Source organism: Mastacembelus armatus, chromosome 16 (genome assembly GCF_900324485.2).
Source record: "Mastacembelus armatus chromosome 16, fMasArm1.2, whole genome shotgun sequence".
Taxonomy (NCBI): domain Eukaryota; kingdom Metazoa; phylum Chordata; class Actinopteri; order Synbranchiformes; family Mastacembelidae; genus Mastacembelus; species Mastacembelus armatus.
This window is the reverse complement of record NC_046648.1, coordinates 15,185,677-15,205,340: the sequence shown is the minus strand read 5'-3', so window position 1 is coordinate 15,205,340 and position 19,664 is coordinate 15,185,677. Positions and strand designations below refer to the sequence as shown.

The window sequence follows — 19,664 nt, the reverse complement described above, 5'->3', positions numbered from 1 at the left end:
GGTTTCAGTGTAAGGGAGGACTGACTTACTGTTTGTTACACTGGATCCAGGTGTCCCTGTCCTTCCCACAATTGCCTTTCTCTGTCCCTTCAATGTTCAGCTTCTCGTAACAAAACTTGTGAGCCGCTGTTGCCTCTGAGTGAGAAATGACAAATGTGAATGTGAAGTGAAAATTTGTCTCTATTGAAAGTTTTGTTATCAGAGAAATGCATGTGGTCTCTTTCAGGTTTGTCAAGGCAAAATTGATTGAATATTAGACTTACTCTCTCCCCAAATGTACTTGCACTGTCTATCTTTGGTTTTGCATCTTCCATTGAAGCAGCGACCCTACAGAGAGAAAAACAATATTAAAAAATGCACATGTGCACAAGTGAAGTCTTTTCTTTTTCAAAATGTAAATACCCCTTGACCATTGCCAAACATCTGACCTGGTCCTTTTCGCATGGGTAACCATCCATCTTGTGCACATTCGGTGGACACTGCAAGAAACAGAAAACCTCCGATATTCTAATGAACCATATAAGTGATGCATACAGTGACATGCTGAATGATACGTTTACAGCTCCTTGTTGCAGAAGACTGTGTGAAGGAAGCTGGCACTCACCTGGCTGGAATTGCCCGTGCAGTTTTCTGGGATGTCACAGTCATTCACTGCATCTCGACACACAACTCCCATAAACTCCATCTACAGCAACATGCAACAATGACTAATTAGGGCTTGTGTCAGAGGATGAGGATGCTCCACCAACATTAACTTAATATTTATGGGATATATCTAAGTTTTATACTGTAGGTTTTTATAGCATTGAATGGATGTCACAAATATACTTACTGGCAGTACACCTGGGAGGTATAGTAAAGGACTTTGTCCTTTTGTTTTTTCTTTAATTAGGATGTATTTATTTCAGTGTTTATTTTACTTTAGAGTGTAATATTTATTATTACATTGTATTTTTGTAAATCATTAGTGATTGTTATTGATTAATATAAGGAAAATTCACTTGTTAGACCACATCAACTTATTTTATTTAAAGCATGTCTCAAATGAAAGCAAAATCAACTGAAGGAAATCCCTGTGTCAATCAAAGCCAATATGACTAGCAGACAACAAAAGACATAACTGTGGTCTGTTTTCTACCTGGCAGTTGTTGCAACAGAGTCCATTGCTGCATTTTGAGCCTTGTGTCAGGGTGCACATTTTACAGCAATTATCCCCTTCTCTGGCACACTCCTAAAAGACAAACAGAAGCTTCTCTCAGCTGTCATCTTTGGATTTGATGTGAGTTGTTTCTGTCTTTTGCCTTACACATCACCCCATCATATATGCCATTTTCTCCATTTAAATTACTTACTGCTGGGCTTCCACAGTCACACTCCTCTCCTGGCTCCACAAGGCCATTACCACAGACTGGAGGGTCTAACAGCTGAAGATGGAAAAGGCAGGATTAACATTTTTACTACTAAAAAGCACCTTGAAATATACACATACAGTACTGTGAAAAAGTGTTGGCCCCCTTCATGATTTCTTATTTTTTTGCATGTTTGTCACACTTTAATGTTTTTAGATTAAATTTAAATATTAGTCAAAGATAACAGAAAAATAAGAAATCAGGAAGGCCAACACTTTTTCACACCACTGTACATATCTCTGTGCATAGGAGTGTGATGTACCTTCATAGGTTTGTTGAACAGACAGGCTCCTCCACCACTGTTTAAGAAGTTATGGTACTCCTCCACATTGCAGTTGGAGAACCTCTTGGGCAGGTAGAAGCTGTTCAACACAAGCGCAGCATATTGTGTCATTACCATGAGTGTAGTACAAACTGCACCCTCAGATAATACTGAGAGAAAAAGGACTTCCTCCAAAACAACACTACAGGACAAACACTAACTAAATGGCATTAAAAACAATATTGTTGTACACATTTTTACCCATTTAATTTGATTTCTTATTCTTCACCTTTAATTTTAAATGATAATTCCATAGTAAGTTTGTCTTATTTAATAATGCTTGCATTTCAAACACAAGAAACCACACACCAGAAATATTTTCGGTTTTATCACAGTTTTACCATACTCACAGTTCAGAGAAGATCTTTACTATAATATGGGAGTAGATATACAGCACAGGTGAGATGGTGTATGGAGATACAAGAAAAATGCAGATGAATCTAAGATGCATTTATAAATTTGTCCTATAAATGAACCTGAATATTAGGCAGGATTACAGGTTTGAACTGTTTTTGCATTATCATTTTCATTTAAGCCTCCAACATTTTCACATTTTCAGAGATTCTCTGAAAAGAAATCAAGCATTCATGAGGGGTCGCCAAATCTTAAATGCTCCATCTGATTGCTTCAGTTCACTTACTGGACAAAATTAAGTCCAGCTTAATCACATTCACCTGGAGCCCAATCAACATCTGAAGGTTTTGAGTTATGTATAGCCCACTTATAATCAAATGTCCATTATGATGTTTTTAATGACACTGAATCAAAACTCAACAGCACTTGAATATTATTTTCCTCTGCTGTAAAGTAAGGCTTAATGTTGATTATGCCGCAGGCACATGCTTAACTAGAGTGGCTCTGACATACTTCAGACTAGTATAAGAGACAATGCAATAACAGACACACTGAGAAAAGCAAAGAAAGTCAGGGGCTGTGACAGGTTATAGCTATCTGGTATGTAATGATGTCACCATCAGAGATGATGGTTGAGTAAGGACACAGCAATGTTTTGATGGTGAATGAAATACACTACAATATTTCAGAATGACTGTGTAAATAGATCAGGCTAGATGTTGTCTCAGTTGCCATGTGAGATTTGCTTCCTTAATTTCTAAATTTATGCTAGTATAGTCTTTATCATGTGGACTAATATTCAGCCATGACAGACCCTTTATTCTACTGTACATGAGATTATGGGAGCAAAGTATCCCAAAAGAGAAATACAAGTCATTGTGTGGTATGTAGATTTATCCTATAATGTGTGTGAAGCATCTCTTATGTACAGAAAAGGCCCACTAAAAATCTTTTATTCATTAATTAATTCATTTATTCATTAAGCCTATCATCCCTTTGTGGTTGTTAGGAGGCATGACAGTGTCAACCACAATGAACTACAGTTACTTGTCTCTGCAGGGAGCTTTGTGTCTTTAACATGTCTGTGTCTTTTTTTAGCATATTACAATGTGAGAAAATGAACGTTTTTTTTAATGCTACACTATTTAAAATACATATTTTGATCTAGGTTGTTCATGGCAACATCCTTTCTCTCAGAAAGGAATAAACTCTGAAAAACACTACAGAACTCTAAGAATAAAAATATATAATAAATCCTAACTCAACCTTAAGGCATGTACAGACAACAAATTGTGTGTGCTCATTCTTTGAAGAACTGTGCTCTCCACAAACTTTATATTAGGTATAGTTGGGATTTAAAATACCCACAATAAGGTGCAACACACTAAATAGGAATAAATATATACATAAACATCAAATCACACATACAAATAAATGTAGAACTAGTTAGTAGTGGTGGTGATCAGGTTAGGTAGATCAGACATGCAGACGCTGAGGGATAAAAACAAACTTCTGTCAATCGGCATGACTGGAGTCGCTCTTTGAATACAAATGTCTGAAATACCATTGACTTTACTTAAGAGATCTTGGCCATTCACAGTCCTGTGTCAAGTGACCTCAAGATCTCACAGCAGGTTAATTATAATAATCCAATAGAGCCAGACAGGGAGTGTCAGTGGAGTGTAATGTTACAGAGAAATAAGGTAGATAAATAATAGCCTGAGAACAAAATGACATTGTTTCAATAGGTTAGACATGGATGAAAAGAACTGATGAAAGGTCCTGACTATCAAAAGGCAGGCGGAAAAAGGAGTCTATAAACAGTTAGATAGCCAGAATTAACAAAATAGTTAATCAGTTGGTGATACTGGCCAAGAACTGAAGAATACACAAAGTATATGTGAAACTGTATAAAGTGATAATGAAAAATACAGTCAGTGTATAATGTAGACACCAAACTGTATTTGTTCATATAATTTGAATTAAAAGAGATGTTGGGGCCACAACAGCTGTAGTGCTGCTGGATGAAATGGGAAAAGGTTGTGATGCGTGACAACCACTCTGAGGCAGGCAGCTGGTTCAAAACAGCACAGGCAACGTTCTAGCCAAGCTTCTGCTCACCTGCTGTCCCATTCGGGATAGAGGGGGAACGCGAGAAATATTTAAGAAGAAGGGCATACACACAAATATACATCACAGGGGCTCTTGCACACACAACACACACACACTCACATTCTTATGCTCACAGTGGTACAATGCCCAAGCAAGTTTGCACATCACTGTATATGCATTGGAGATGTACATAAACACATTTTAAGACAAACACAGTCATGGTTGCTGCATGAAACTGACCACATAAAATTTACACATTTGGATTGAACTCCTATTTTCTAATCTTAGCAAGCAACAGATTACATAATACATATCTGCTGATAGTAGCCCAAAGAGGTTATACAAACACAAGGTCGTGTGGAAAATAACCAAGGACTGACACCTAGTGGTTATTTATTACACTAGCAAGTAACACTTCAGTTGATGGAAATACCCATATCCAGATATTTATACTGATGAAATTTTAGATGCTCAGACAATCTACTGCACACTAAGATTTAGGTTATTCAGTTTATAAAACCTATAGGCTGTAATATAGTAGTCACATTTATTTATGGTCTGTTTGGATTCAGATCATCAACATAAAGTAAACACAGTTTAGTGTTTTGATGTGATAGGGTGAGACTATTTAAGTGTTCGATTTAATAACTGTTTGGTTGCAATAGCCATCCATTTACAATAAAAAGCAAATTAATATTTTGCCAGAATAACATACAATAAAATCCAAACAACAGAATCTACTTCTAATGTTGTGATTACAAATGGATTGGAAAACCTTGGATCACACTGATGAAAAAACACAAATTTATTTAAAACCTTGATCCCAGCTGTATTTTCATCATAAAATTAGTTTAAGAAAGAATTTCTGGCAACACAATGCCTGTGTTATAAAAGATGACTATTGTTTCTTTCAGATCCATTTATGACTTGATGACAAAATAGCAATATAAAGTAACTTACCCAATATCATCCATGATACAGCCCGACCACCGATCATCACACGTGCATTCACCTGTAAAAAAAATAAAAACAATGAAAAATAGACACAGACACATTTACTTTTTATTGCATAAAACGGAGGCTTAAAATCATTTTATGTTATAAAATAAAGGAACGAAGAACTAATTTATGTTTCACTGCGTACCATTTAGGATCCTCTTCTTGTCAGAGAAGATGCCGATGTTTTGTCCAAGAGATTGAGCAAGGGTTATGGCCATCTCATCTGGTTTCCCATACTGGTAAAGAGAATAATAGAACCTTAAATTAGTCTGAAAAATTTGTGGGCATTTGTGTTAAAAGGGAGCTTTGCCTCATAGTGTAAAATAAATAAATAAATGGCTACAAAACCAAAACAACAAAATACATATCATCTTCATTACATACATAGTATGGACATTTTGAGAAAAAGATCAGGCATATATTTTTTATTTGTGTAGTAAGGGAGTATGGTGTTTAACGTGGGATAGTGTCAGTTTTAAAATGTGGAGTTTGATCTGTAATTTGTGGTTCAGGACTCACCTCATTGACCCCCCCTCCTTTAGTGAGAGAACAAACTCCTCCCATATAAGAAGCTCCACCCGAGCTGCTATGAAAACGATTCCCTCTGACAAAAAGACAGAAGGTATGATTTAAATTAAATGTTGGGGCTGAAAAATAAAACCTTTTTGCATATTCAAACTTACGAAAAGAGGTGAACTGAGTCACATTTCTCCTTGATGAAGTCTTTCCGATACTTCATGAACTCCCTCAGTGTCACCATAGGGTCATCATCAATGTTGAACTTGTTGTCAGCTGACCAGGTTTCCATGGCTACTAGCACAATCCTTGTGTTAAGCTGTTCCTTGAAAATCTGGATAGTTAAAGTAACACTAAAATCAGTAAGGTATCCTGGTAAGGTATCTTTTAAAATCTACAGAGCTGTAAGTTCAAAGTCCTTGTGTAACTAAAAGTGACCAAATACCAGATGTCATGTCCTGATCAATGTAAAAAACTACAGGCATATTTCATATTTGAGCTGTTCATTATGACAGCACCTGTCAAACAGTCAGTGGGATCAGTATGACAGCAGTACACCTCAGGTGACTAGACAGGGTCAACAAGGTTAACAATCTGAAGAGCAAAGCAGGAGCAAATTGGAAGGTAAATAATAATGTTTGCTTTCAGGAGACGGAAATCTGCTGGGGTCTGGAGGACAGGATAAGAAGCCTTGATGTTTAAGATGAATGCCAAAAGCATGAGGACCAACAGAGCAAAAAGGAAGTAAATGCTTTGTACATATTGTTTGTACATTTGTGTGGAGAGTTTATCACATTAGGGTGAGTTCCAAATCAGCCCCTGTGGACTAAACAATAAAAACCCTCACAGACTGAGTGCAAGGTAAACATTAAGTTGGTCATGTACACAAACACACTGTACAAATACACTTTCCTAATGCTGTCTTTTTATGGCAAGATAAGAACCACCAATGTGTCACAGTCACACCTTTCTTATCAAGATCTAGGGATGTCCAAAATGGTTATTACTGCCCCCCTAGGGCTTGCAGCACTGTTAAACACTCCCTTCAAAATATATATTTTATGAGACATCTTGACAGCCAAAACTAAGGGACTATAGCTGTGACATTTCCTTTTCCAAACATATTCATATATTATAATTTATTATGTCTGCATACATATATGACTTGTAACTTTTAGGCAATTTCTGACATTTATCAACCTGTGAATGTGGCCTCTGTGCTGTCGCAGAATGGCACACACTGGGCTACTAGTACGTGGAAATCAATGTGTACTTCCCAAATAGCACCTACTTCATATGATCATCTTCAAGGGCACAACAAAAAAACATGACCTTTCTCCAGCTTCACCAGCCTATCAATTTACAGACATGTCCCTGTAGCAGGTCTGATTTCAGTAACACAGCACACAAATACTCTAACATTGAAGTATCTGCCTCAGTGCTATTAAGATGTCACTGCTGCTTCAGTCCCCTAAAACCTAAATACTCATAGTGGCTGGTTAACAGCTGTTTGCAGCATTTTATGTAGAAGGGAAGGCTTTAAATGGAGAGAGTGGGGTTGGTTAAATGAGAAATCAGTGCTCGGTGTGCTCAGCTCCAGTATCTAGGAGTGCTTGTGGCAAGCTTTCCTAGAAGAGGATCAATACAGTTCTTACCATGTCAGCCATATTGACCACTGACTTAGCATAGTTATTCGTGTGTCCAACGGAAAGCCGATGCTTCTTATACTGAAGAGAGAGACAGACAGACACAGAGTGAGGGAGATGAAACAAATGAAAACAGAATACATAATCTGGAACAAACTGGTTTTAAGCCATTTAAATCTATAAAAGGAGCAGTGTTTGCTCATTTAATTAATTCCATATATCTCTTTAATTGTGTACAAAACAATTATAATCCCAGTGGATGCTGGACAGACGTGGATCAAAACATTTTCTAATTTATACACTGTAATTTTTGGAGTGACTCAAGGGTACAAGTAATTTTCTAATGTGAACTCTTGGCCTACAAGCATGGTGCACTACGCTCTCAGAAACTGAAAGGCTAAGATTGGTAATTTTGTCTATTTTTTTATTGTCAACAAATCCCATGTTTAGACCAAACATGTTAATGAGGTGATCCTATTAACAAGTATTTTTTCTGGTAGTTTGTTTCTCCGTGTCACAGAACTCCAGTGTTAAAATGCTTTTAAAACTCATCAAAGTGCCACATCTTTGTGCTATGCAACATATGCCTTTATTACAATGAACATCGGTAGAGAAGTACATTTTTAACGAATCAATAATATTTGTCCTGCTGCCATAAATAGCCCATATAAATTTACTGCACAGTAACAGCAGCCAGGAAGTCTCATGACAAATTATAATGTTCAGTTGCACAAATTTAAAAACTGAATATTAAGAAATCAATATACATAACAAAACCTGTACTATGGGAGACACTTCCCTGGGTTCAGAATTAAATTCATATAACATGCACCATCTATATATGAAACTATTTTATATTACACATAAGGTATACAGTCTGTCATAAGTAGATTTGAAAGCTTACCATCAAATGGTCATTAATCACCATCAGCTCAATGTATTTTGTCTCATCCTCTACGCTGCGTGACACACGTAGAGCCTGAGAACAAAACAGAACACTTTTATCATACAGACAACCAGACACCATTGTCTCAGTTTTTTTTTTCAGACAATTTCAGAACAGCATACATTAACACAAAGATCAACTCATGTCTCCTGCGTCACAAAGAAAAGGGATGACAAATCAATAAGGATGAACTTTGCAAAGCTAATCCAGCTTTGTTTGTTCTCCACTTTCTAAATAAAGATGAGAGCAACTCTAAGGGCGGAGAGACAGGCAGCTACAGACATCTGACTATCTGTCTGAGAAGGTGAAATTGGAAGCAGCCTCTACTCGTAAGGTAAATATTTCATGAAAAAGAGGAAGAGGAGAAGAAGCTGAGAAAGGGGTGGAGAGCTGTTGTGCATGGGGGAGAGCGAGGAAACAGTACTCTCTCTTTTTAGCTTTGTGAATTAAGATGATGGATACAAGCAGAGAACAGTCACTGGGTTTGCAAAAACAACATCCAGAGCATAAGTGTCTTTCTATGTTGCACTCATGCAAACACACATACTTATGTGCACAACATAAAGTAAAGTCCATCAGCATCCTTTTCCTAATGATAATGATTTTCCAACAAACATGCCTGCAGCTGATTCATACCTGTCTCTTTTTTCTCCAGTGAACAACTTTTGACCCAGGAAACGGGGGGCTGGGAAAAGGTGGCTCCGGATGGTCACCTAAGAATCAGATTGATTCATTTCCATTAACAGTTTGCAGTCACACACACACTTTTTACAGGGAGAACATGAATAAATGCACATCACAAAATCAAATAAACTTAGCATACATAAATATTAATTGCACATTAAGCCATCATCTTACCATTAAGAAGATCATTAAATCCTTCTTGCCCTGCAGATTTATATATCATGTGAACGCGGACTCCCTCCTGAATGACAAAATACAGAGGAATTCAATCAAGGGCATTCATGAGACAAATGCTGTCATCACAGCCAAGACTTGCATTTGATTGTCCTTTAAAGTGCACAAACAAATCCATCCACTTCATAGATGTAAGGATTGAAGTCAAAGAGTTCAAGAGCCCTAAAACACTACGCAGAGCACAGCACCTTGCAACTTCCTCACCATGCATATTTGTATATCAGGAAACAGACAGTGTTATTTTTGTCTATTGTACTTTGAACATTGCCTGGAAGTCCAGCAGCTTTGTTCAAGTTTAATGGAGGTAAAGTGTAAAAGAAAACATACTGGATTTACTGTATGCTCATTCTGTTTGTTTGGAAGATGATACATTGAGAATTTACCCCATACTGATTGCCTGTATATGTTCATATACTTATTAATGAGTGTAGTTTTTTTAAATATTAAATGCACACACAGACATCCTCCTTCAAAACTGCCTTTCAGCTGTTAAATCCAAATCTGATTAGAAGGGGGGGGTGTCTGGAAGCAATATCGGCTGGCCCATGAGGTCTAGCAAGTCAGCAAGGCTAACATCACATGTTTCAATGTAATGCATTTTTTTCTTGCTTCATTATTTCAATACTTCTTTCATTAGCTTTTCATGTTCCCAGTGTTTAAATTCATAATTTCTCTAACTATTTGTTAATGGTGAACGAGAATAGCGCCTTATCAAGGGTTAACCACCTGCGAGACAGCGCTGTGGGTGGAAACGTCCCTGATTTTCTAAACCACGTCCTGTTTACGCTGTTTCCACTGTATTAGCTGCAGCTGAAAAAGCTTTGGTTTGGGTGTATGTGTAAAGGAGGACCAGGCTGACATGTCCCCACATTCGCTGTAAACCCGAACTGCTGGAAACATAAGGTATTGTCGTCTTTGATTAATGTAGTTACCGTGTTGTTGATCCGGACGCAACAGGTTAGTTAGCTCTAATGCCAACGTTTTAGCCATCAAGTGGCTAGCTGGCTAATGCTAACGTTAGCTCGTACCAAACATCAGACCTTCATTATTTTCATATTCAAGCAGCTGTTAACTCAATTTTAATTCAATGGGCGTTATCGAGGAAAGGGCTAAATTCGCTGCTCAGATAGTTAACACAGCTGCTAAGCTGTTTACTGTAGTTAATTCTAGCTTTCTAAATACATATTATAGTGCAATAGTGCAATGGTAATTACAACGTTGAAATTGAATATATAATATCGGATGATTGTATAGTTAAATATTGTTGTGGTCTTTATCTGTCTGTTATCACACTATTATTAGGATGATGCAGTCATCTGTTAACCTCTGATAGATTTGAGTCACTTATTAGACATGACTTAAAAACGAAACAGTAGGCGGTTAAATCAATGTGTAAGCTAATCAAGATGAAAAAATTCAAATACAATTAAATAGATATCTGAAAGTAATAATAAACACAAAAATAAGACTAAAGGGGTCAAATAAACAGATAAAAAGATAAGGTATATTAATTTACAACTGTTCAAACGGGTTAAAATGTATGAGGTCTGAGGGGTCTAGACTGCAAAAGTCTGCTCACCTTTAGTTTAAAGCAGGACATATGCACGTCGAAGAACGTTGCCTTCGTCTGCACTTTGGCATGTATGGTATGTGATCAGCATATATGGGTCAGTGACATTTTAGAATTTCAAAATGGCAAAAAAATAAAAATGAAACGGCAAGTATTTTTCGTTTCAGTATGTGCCCCTTATAAAAATATAAAATAAAAGGGATTTTTTGATGCATTTAATGTTATGCACTTCTTGAAAATGTCATTTGGCAAAACAGAACTATTTTTCATATGATATTAAACTTAATGTCAATTATACAATCATAAATAATGCAAAATGCAAGTGTTGATTTACAAGTAATTCATAGCCACTTGCAGAATTTCCACACTTTAACTACAAATATTGAATATTTTAGCGTTTAAGGTTAATCAATGTAATTTGTGAAACACTTTTTTGAAGTGACCGAATGACACCCAAATCTGTGACACACCCTACCACACTTGGAAAAGGTGAAATTAACTTAAACTGAGGAGAACATTTTAAACTTACCTCCAACTTCATTGGTCTTCAAGGGTCTTCTGAGTGATGTCATCACATCACTTAACTAAACCCATGAGATTATAGCTCAAAATGGCTTCTTATCTTTGTTTTGCCAAATGACATTTAAGGAAATAGATCTTTGCGGAATAATGTTCATTAGATACTAAAAATGTTTTTAAAAGGTCTGTCATGCAAAAACTTTTATAGGCTTATCTTGAGTCTTTAAAGAATATGCCGAAGAGAAAACTAAATGATTTTTAATAATGTTTTATCATTTTACTAGCAGTTGTCTTCATTAACTTTAAGTGAGACTTTAAGTGAGTTTACCAAATGACATTTTACCACTTTAGTCCTATAATATTCTGCCAATTTTGTGTTTTTCATACAATTATGATTAGGGATCATGAATAGGTGTTGGGCTATAAAGTGCTTTAATCATGATCAGTAAATGTTAATGCAACTCCAGAACTGACTGGTAACCATCACCGACAAGCAGCCAGAAAAGGGGTGATGTGCCACATAAAGAAAGCTCAAGTGTCTAATTCAATTGCTTATTGTGTAACTGTACAGGCTATGTAACGCACTACAGTATAGACACATTTGCTTTGCAGCTTCAAACATCAAGTCATTCCAACTTTAATGAAATAAGACCATTGTTTCTTGGGCACAGCAGATACTGGGTCAGCTACACTGTGGTGAAAAGAAATATACAGGGGGTTGGCCATAGATAGGTCAGTCTGTGGCACAGCTAGCTTACGTCAGTAGTAATGAGGCCATTTGAATAAACTTGTACATTATAAGTTTTGTGTGTAGATGAATTATGTTAGTTACATTATATTATGGCCGCATTGATTTCCATTTCACTGACCACTTTTCTCTATCTGACTTGCTTACTTTATCTGTTCAAACAGGAACTCTCCTCGTGGCTTTATTTCCTGTTAGCACTAACTGACCATGTCGTGCCGGGACATTCATGCCACCAACGCTTTCGCCTTCATCATTGCTTTTGTGTCTGTGGGAGGGATTGCTGTGGCAGCGGTGATCCCACAGTGGCGTATAACGAAACTCATTACCTTCAATCGCAATGCCAAGAATGTCAGCGTGTATGATGGGCTGTGGGCTAAATGTGTGAAACAGGATGGCTATTCAGGATGCTACTTCTATGATTCAGAGGTATTACTTCAAGAAATTTGCCCTGCTCTGCTTTTGTTTCATTCTTCTACACCTTAAATTAACAGAAATCATGTTTTTGCATGTTTTCAGTGGTACTCCAGAGTGGACCAGCTGGATCTACGGATCCTGCAGTTCTGTCTGCCTGCAGCCTTGGTCTTTGGCTCATTAGCTTTGCTGCTGTGCATGGCTGGGATGTGTAAGACCTGCTGCTGCTCAGATAAACCTGAACCGGACATTAAAACAATCAGATTCTTGGTCAATAGTGCAGGCTGTCACCTGGTAGCCGGAATGTTCTTGTTCCTGGGTGGAGCGATTGCTATGGCACCTTCAGTGTGGTTCTTGTTCCACACCAAGGAGATGAACAAAAGATATGCCAATATTTTCTCTGATGGGTTTGCAGTATATATATCAATAGGGTGCTCTGGAGGATTAATGCTGGCCGCATTGATGATGTTCATGTGGTACTGTATGTGTAAGAAGTTGCCTTCACCTTTCTGGTTGCCTCTGCCTTCTATGCCAACCTCTCTGTCCACCCAGCCTCTGACTGCCAACGGATATCCTCCCTCCCCCGTGTATGGTCCTCAGCCCTTCCCACCACAGACATATCCTCCCACAGTGATGGACACACAGCCTTATGTGCCCTCCCAGGGTTATGCACAAAGTGTGGTCTCGCCTGCACCACCCCAGGTCTACATGTCTCAGATGTCTGTTCCAGATGGGTATGGCTCAGAGGTGGGAGGGACCCAGGCCTACAGTTACGCACCCTCTCAGGGCTATACTCCCTCTCAGGCCTATGCTCCCTCTCAGGGCTATGCTCCCTCTCAGGGCTATGCATCGAGCTACGCAGGCCACCGCTACTCCACCCGCTCACGAATGTCTGCCATAGAGATCGACATTCCTGTGCTGACACAGGCAGAGTAACAGAAGAGAGGCTATTAGCCTCAGCATACTGAAGACTTCTGTCCCTATTACCTCCACAAGATCACCACTGATAAAACTAATACAGTTTGATAGATGAAAGTTAATAACAAGATGGCTATTTACAGCGTTTAGAGTGGCAGTTTCAATAATTTAGTCTGTCAGTTCAGGTCTGTAAATTGCTCATTATAGAAGGTGAGAGTCAATCAAAAGACCCCAGGAGGTATTATATGAAAAATTATATTTTCTTTAAGATTAATTTTACTAAAGCACTGGTGAAAACAACACTGTTCAGGTATTACAGAACTGGAAGTTTAAAATAAATTTTCATCTGCAGCCAAAAATACTTTGAGCAACTAACCTTTTCCACTGGACCAACTTACGCAACACACACTTGCGCAACACACGCAAGTTTATGCGTGAATGAAGTTAATGAATGAAGTTAATAGTTGCTAATAGGCAACCAAACATAAATTCCCACTGTGACTTTAGATCACAAGGAACCTCATGTTTGCTGCCAAAATGACAGTTAGCCTGCAAAATAACATTTTATCTTCATTTTTACATTGAACATGTGTTTATAAACAAATGTGTCACTGTTACATCTATAGCTTACTTTATGGAAGTCTAACATTATCACTACTGAACAAACACTTAGTCTGAATCATGTTTGTTTTTTTTGTGCCTGTTGTGTAGCACAAATTTTCGGTAGTGTCGCAGTGCCCTGGAAAGAACAGCTGTGATAGTTTTAAATGCACTAATTATGTGAATACATTGCCAGTTTACATTGCCTTTGTTCTGTTTATTTTTAACATGTGTTTGACCTTTAATGATCATTTAATATAATGTACGTTTCCTGGATGCTTGTCAAAAAGATGGATGCAGATTTTCAGTAGTGTAAGTTTAAATACACTAACGAGAATGAGAGTGCTGTTCATGTGCTCAATGTGTCAGATCATCTGATTAAGAATGATTGTAAGAAGCAGCTGGATTAGCAGATAATTTTTGTGAGAAATTAAAACATTTTCGAATATAACATCAAACTCCTGACTTCTTAGCTTGAAGCGTGATGTTGATTACGTTGTTCAGTCGTGGTAGTGTATGTGATTAGGTCAAATGTAACGGACACTTTAATTGTTCCGTCTTTGTCGCCACCATGTTATTCTACAATGTACCAGGTCAATGGCATTTTTTTCTACAGTCATCTTTTTATTTACATTAAAACACAAATCATAACATACAGTATCTGGGTGGTTGTTTAAGTGTTGGGTAAACAATGACAAAACCAGTTCACTAAATGATATAAAATATTTCTTTAATTTAAAAAAAAAACAACTCACAATCAGTCTTATGTAGACAAAAGTATTAATGAGTAATTCACACGTGGTAGAAATCTAATATTGAGATAAGATAACATTCAGCCAAACTGAATTACAAACTGAGAGCAAGTCACTTCATATCTGGTTTTAGTTGGTTGTCTTCACATTCCCTATTAAACTGATAAATTGTTTAGCTTTGAGGTTCCGGTTTCCCAGAAATGTATCATCATAAAATTTTATAGTTCCTTCTGTGATTCATTCTTGACAACTTGATAACTGACGGATATTAACATGTAGCTTCTCAAAGTCTATGCAGCCTACTGTTATGCATATATAATAAGTCACATTATTATAAAATCAATTCTCTCAGCTAATGCCTGAGCCAAGTATTGTTGACACAGTCTGTATTTGACAAACACACGTGAACTGTGAACTCAAAAACTTAAATGTATTGGAATTAATGTTCTCTAACAGTATCTAGTATTTACTATATTAAGAAAATATTTGGCATAGCAAATAAACCCACCTCTCTATTCCTAGTAGCTACACTATACTGACATAATCATTTATATATATATATGTATATATAAAAAAAATTCAGAAAATCACAATATATGATTTTTAAATATTTAATTTCTATTTTATTGCATGAAATAAGTATTTTATATTCAAGTCATCTTGAATTTCTTCCTTTTTCTAATAATTGCACCAACAGTTGTTACCTTCTCACCAAGCTGTTTGCCTATTGTCCTGTAGCCCATCCCAGCCTTGTGCAGGTCTACAATTTTGTCCCTAGTGTCCTTAGACAGCTCTTTGGTCTTGACCATAGTGGAGAAGTTGGAGTCTGATAGATTGGGTGTGTGAACAGGTCAGTCTTTAATACATGGAAACGAGTTCAAACAGGTGGAATTAATACAGGTAATAAGTGGAGGATAGGAGGACTTCTTAAAGACAAACTAACAGGTCTGTGAGAGCCAGAATTCTTGCCGGTTGGTAGGTGATCATATACTTATTTCATGCAATAAAATGGAAATTAATTATTTAAAAATCATACAATGTGATTTTCTGAGGTGTACCTACGATGAAAATTACAGACCTCTCCATTCTTTGTAAGTGGGAAAACTTGAAAAATCGGCAGTGTATCAAATAGTTATTTGCCCCACTGTATATATGGTGAGATCAAAGGGTCGGGGGTTCAAATCCTGACCAGGGCATCACCAGTGTGGGCCTTTAGGCAAAGTCCTTAATGCTACTAGCCTACCTCATTACAAATGAGTGATAGAAATACAGGAGTCATAGCGGCTCGGACGTTGCCCGGGTCAGGTGCTAGGGAATCAGGGCAACCTGATGAGAAATGGGCTACTGGCACATGACATTCATGGACAAGGGCTGAGAATAGAGAACTGTTGGAATGCTAATACATGAGTAAGCCCAGTGATAGGGGTTACATGAAGAGGATGTTGGACCTATGGAAACTTCGAAACCCACCATCTAGACTAGGGCCAAAACAACTAGTAGCTCAGTGTTCCAACATCTGCAAACGGCAACTGCTATCACGTCTGGGGATTTAAGAGATACAACACAAATGCTGCGGCAAGGGGGGCCAGGACGCAAGGTCCAGGGGGAAACAATACCATCCCCACCTGAGATTGGGTACCAAGCCCCAAAAACAAGCCCTGACACACTCAACACAAGAGCAGCTGACCTGAGATTGAAAATTGTGAGTAAACTACAAGACTAAGTGAAGTACCCTCTGAAAGTCTACTGGAAGATGTGAATGCAGCATTACGAGCAATCCCAACTGTGACCATCACTATGACCATCACTGAGACCAACAAGCTGATATGCACCACAGCAACAGTGATCCTTGAGATGCTTGGCCACAAAATACACAACTCACAAAAAGTTAGGGATATTTGACTTTCGGGACTTTTCAGAATGCACCGAAAATGCACTATAACCTTTACAGCTGAACTTAACTTGACCTTCTCTAAACTTTTGAATGCACATGTCCAACTGTTCAATGTTTCAGTACTTATTGCATAACATGCTGTTCTCTAACAAGGTGATTAACCACTAAAATCACAACAAGTGTCTGATCCATGACCATCGACCACTAAATGTTCTGGTTCAATGACAGTTCGTATTTAAACAGTCCTCTTCATCATGCTGTTCACATTCTGACATCGTGAGACCAAGACGACACCTAACAATTGACAAGTTATTGAGACATTGACATTTTTTGTTGTGGTATACCCACCACTGTTGATAGCTTTTGTTTCAATAAATTGTTTGAGATGAAGAAATTACCATTGCATACTTCTACTTAAATGCCCTACTTTCATGATATAATATCACTGTAGTATGAACTTTTTACATTTTCCATAAATTTCACCTGAAAGTCAAATATCCCTAAGTTTTTGTGAGTAGTGTGTACACCACCACAAAGGAGCAGTATCCTGCATGCAGAAGGAGGTTGGAGGAAAAAATAAGGGCAACAATGAGAGAAGTTAGCCAACTATCACAACTAAGACTAAGAGTAAGACAAGTCCTAAGAAGTCAGCTAAAGGGGAAGAACAAGGTCCAAACCATCAGCACTTATGCCCTGCCGGTCATCAGATACACCACTGGAATAATAAGCTGGCCCAAAAAGGACATAAAAGCCACTGATGTCAAGACAAGGAAACTCCCTACAATGCACATGGAGGGTTTCACCCCAAATCCAGCACCCTGAGACTGTACATTAAGAGGAAGGAAGGAGGCCGAGGACTGGTGAGCGTCAGAGCCACCATCCGAGATGAAACAGCAAAGATCCATGAGTACATCAGGAAGATGGCCCCGAGTGATGGAATACTTAATGAATATCTCAGGCAACAGAAGCCCAATGCAGAGGAAGAGGAGCAATAACCATCATGGCAGGACAAACCCCTGCACGGTATGTACCAAGTACATACCGGTACGGTATGTACCGGTATGTAAGAAGTGGCTGATATCGAAAAGTCCTACCAGTGGCTGGAAAAAGCTGGACGGAAAGACAACACAGAGGCACTAATGATAGCAGCACAAGAACAGGCCCTGAACACAAGATTGATAGAGGCTGGGGTCTACCACACCAGGCAGGACCCCAGGTGCGGGCTGTGCAAAGATGCCCCTGAGACAATCCAGCACATAACAGCAGGTTGTAAGATGCTAGCAGGCAGGGCATACATGGAATGCCATAACCAAGTGGCTGGCATAGTGTACAGGAACATCTGTGCCGAGTATGGGCTGGAGGTCCCAAGGTCAAAATGGGACACACCTCCAAAGGTGGTGGAAAATGACTGAGCTAAGATCCTGTGGGACTTCCAGATACAGACCGACAAACAGGTGATGGCTAACCAACCGGACATAATAGTGGTGGATAAACAACACAAGAAAGCCGTAGTGATAGATGTAGCAATCCCAAGTGATAGCAACATCAGAAAGAAGGAACAAGAGAAATATCAAGGGCTTAAAGAAGAGCTAGAAAAGATGTGGAAGGTGAAGGCAACAGTGGTCCCCGTGGTAATCGGCACCCTCGGGGCCGTGACCCCCAAAACTGGGAGAGTGGCTCCAACAGATCCCAGGAACAACATCAGAGCTCTCAGTCCAGAAGAGCGCAGTGCTAGGAACAGCTAAGATACTGCGAAGAACCCTCAAACTCCCAGGCCTCTGGTAGAGGACCCGAGATTGAGGAAGACACACACACCACCCATAGGGGTGAGAAGGGAAAATTTATGGATATATATATCCTTTTTCCAGGATCTAAGATATATCAATTATATTCCAGCTGTGTAGTCTATAAGACGTCAAAAACAAATAACCATACCTTCCCAAACACAAATATTTTCAATTTACATTAATGAACAGAGAAAAGCAATACTTTTATTATAAAACCTGGAACCAAAAAGTACAATTTATCAATAATTAATAATTATTAAATAATCAATTGGTTATAATGTTTACAACAATTTAAAAATAAAAAATATATACTTTTTGCATTTAATTTCTTTTTTAGCCTTCATAATTGACTTTTGCTGAAATGTTGAACTTCAGAGTACTTTAAAGGCAGGTTTGAGAATATAAACTCATTGACTTTTAATCCTGGACTCTGTGGATGATTATTTAAAATTTTTAATACAGACTCTAGAGAGACACCAGAGCCAATTAAGAAGAGTGAGGACTCTATTAAAATATAGCTTTTAGCGCTCCAGTGTTTTGTCTTATCTTTGATGTAGTCCGAACGCACTGAACATGAATTAACAATCACCAGCCTAAATTGCAGCACTTCATAATTGAAACCAACTACTTATTTGATGTGACACTTTCAGGTTTAGTGGCTAATGATTTTTAAAACTATAATCAAAGAAAAGAGTATAACATTGCTGCTTTTGTATTATTTGCAGCACATACACACACACACTCACTCACTCACTCACTCACTCACTCACTCACACACACACACACACACACACTCCATTATTACTGGAGCACTTACTACCAAATAAACTGTTAATATATTTTCATAACTATGTCTTCCATGTTTCCCAGACCAGATCATCTCAGTTCAAAACCACACAGCGCGCATAGACTTTGCAGGGTGTAAGTAGTGATGGAGATCAAGGGTCTAAACACAGATGGCTTACATATGTGCTATAAAGTGGGGTGGAGCTTGGGTTGCCAAGGGAGATGGTACCTCAGACACAGGCTGGCTCATGAATATAAAGCAGGGAGGGGTAAGAAGCTCCCTCTCATGTGTGAATGAAATACTCCAGGTTTGGTAACATAAAGATGGCTTGAGGCCACAGGGAGAACACCCCACCCCTTTTTTTGTTTTTAATTCAATCCCAGCTTGTGCTAGTCTAAAAAAAAATCCTATTCTTGGCACTTAATGCAAACACCCTGCAACCTGCCACCACCCCCA

General features: G+C 38.2%; 2 protein-coding genes across 3 annotated transcripts in view; one reads left to right on the top strand and one right to left on the bottom strand.

Moving 5' to 3' along the window:
* adam22 (ADAM metallopeptidase domain 22) overlaps positions 1 to 19,664 on the bottom strand; it is a 61,775-nt gene that overhangs the window by 14,578 nt on the left and 27,533 nt on the right. For both annotated transcript variants that reach the window (XM_026316966.1, XM_026316967.1), the window contains exons 7-21: positions 9,163 to 9,229; positions 8,941 to 9,017; positions 8,263 to 8,337; positions 7,368 to 7,439; positions 5,880 to 6,046; positions 5,716 to 5,800; positions 5,342 to 5,432; positions 5,158 to 5,209; positions 1,672 to 1,771; positions 1,353 to 1,424; positions 1,139 to 1,231; positions 605 to 685; positions 429 to 479; positions 264 to 327; positions 30 to 135 (exon numbers count right to left, since the gene is read on the bottom strand). In XM_026316966.1, coding sequence (XP_026172751.1) covers positions 30 to 135; positions 264 to 327; positions 429 to 479; positions 605 to 685; positions 1,139 to 1,231; positions 1,353 to 1,424; positions 1,672 to 1,771; positions 5,158 to 5,209; positions 5,342 to 5,432; positions 5,716 to 5,800; positions 5,880 to 6,046; positions 7,368 to 7,439; positions 8,263 to 8,337; positions 8,941 to 9,017; positions 9,163 to 9,229 — 1,253 coding nt within the window. The remainder of the gene's footprint in view (positions 1 to 29; positions 136 to 263; positions 328 to 428; positions 480 to 604; positions 686 to 1,138; positions 1,232 to 1,352; positions 1,425 to 1,671; positions 1,772 to 5,157; positions 5,210 to 5,341; positions 5,433 to 5,715; positions 5,801 to 5,879; positions 6,047 to 7,367; positions 7,440 to 8,262; positions 8,338 to 8,940; positions 9,018 to 9,162; positions 9,230 to 19,664) is intronic.
* On the top strand, positions 9,993 to 14,645 carry cldn12 (claudin 12). The gene is made up of 3 exons (XM_026316970.1): positions 9,993 to 10,125; positions 12,224 to 12,485; positions 12,576 to 14,645. Exons 2-3 carry the CDS (start codon positions 12,267 to 12,269, stop codon positions 13,404 to 13,406), a joined length of 1,050 nt encoding a protein of 349 aa, XP_026172755.1. The 5' UTR covers positions 9,993 to 10,125; positions 12,224 to 12,266; the 3' UTR covers positions 13,407 to 14,645.

Excerpts from the sequence above, each read along its gene's own strand:
- cldn12 (XM_026316970.1), top strand. The coding sequence starts at position 12,267 with ATGTCGTGCCGGGACATTCATGCCACCAACGCTTTCGCCTTCATCATT. Across the intron at positions 12,486-12,575 it reads GCTACTTCTATGATTCAGAG|TGGTACTCCAGAGTGGACCA; the intron begins GTATTACTTCAA and ends GCATGTTTTCAG.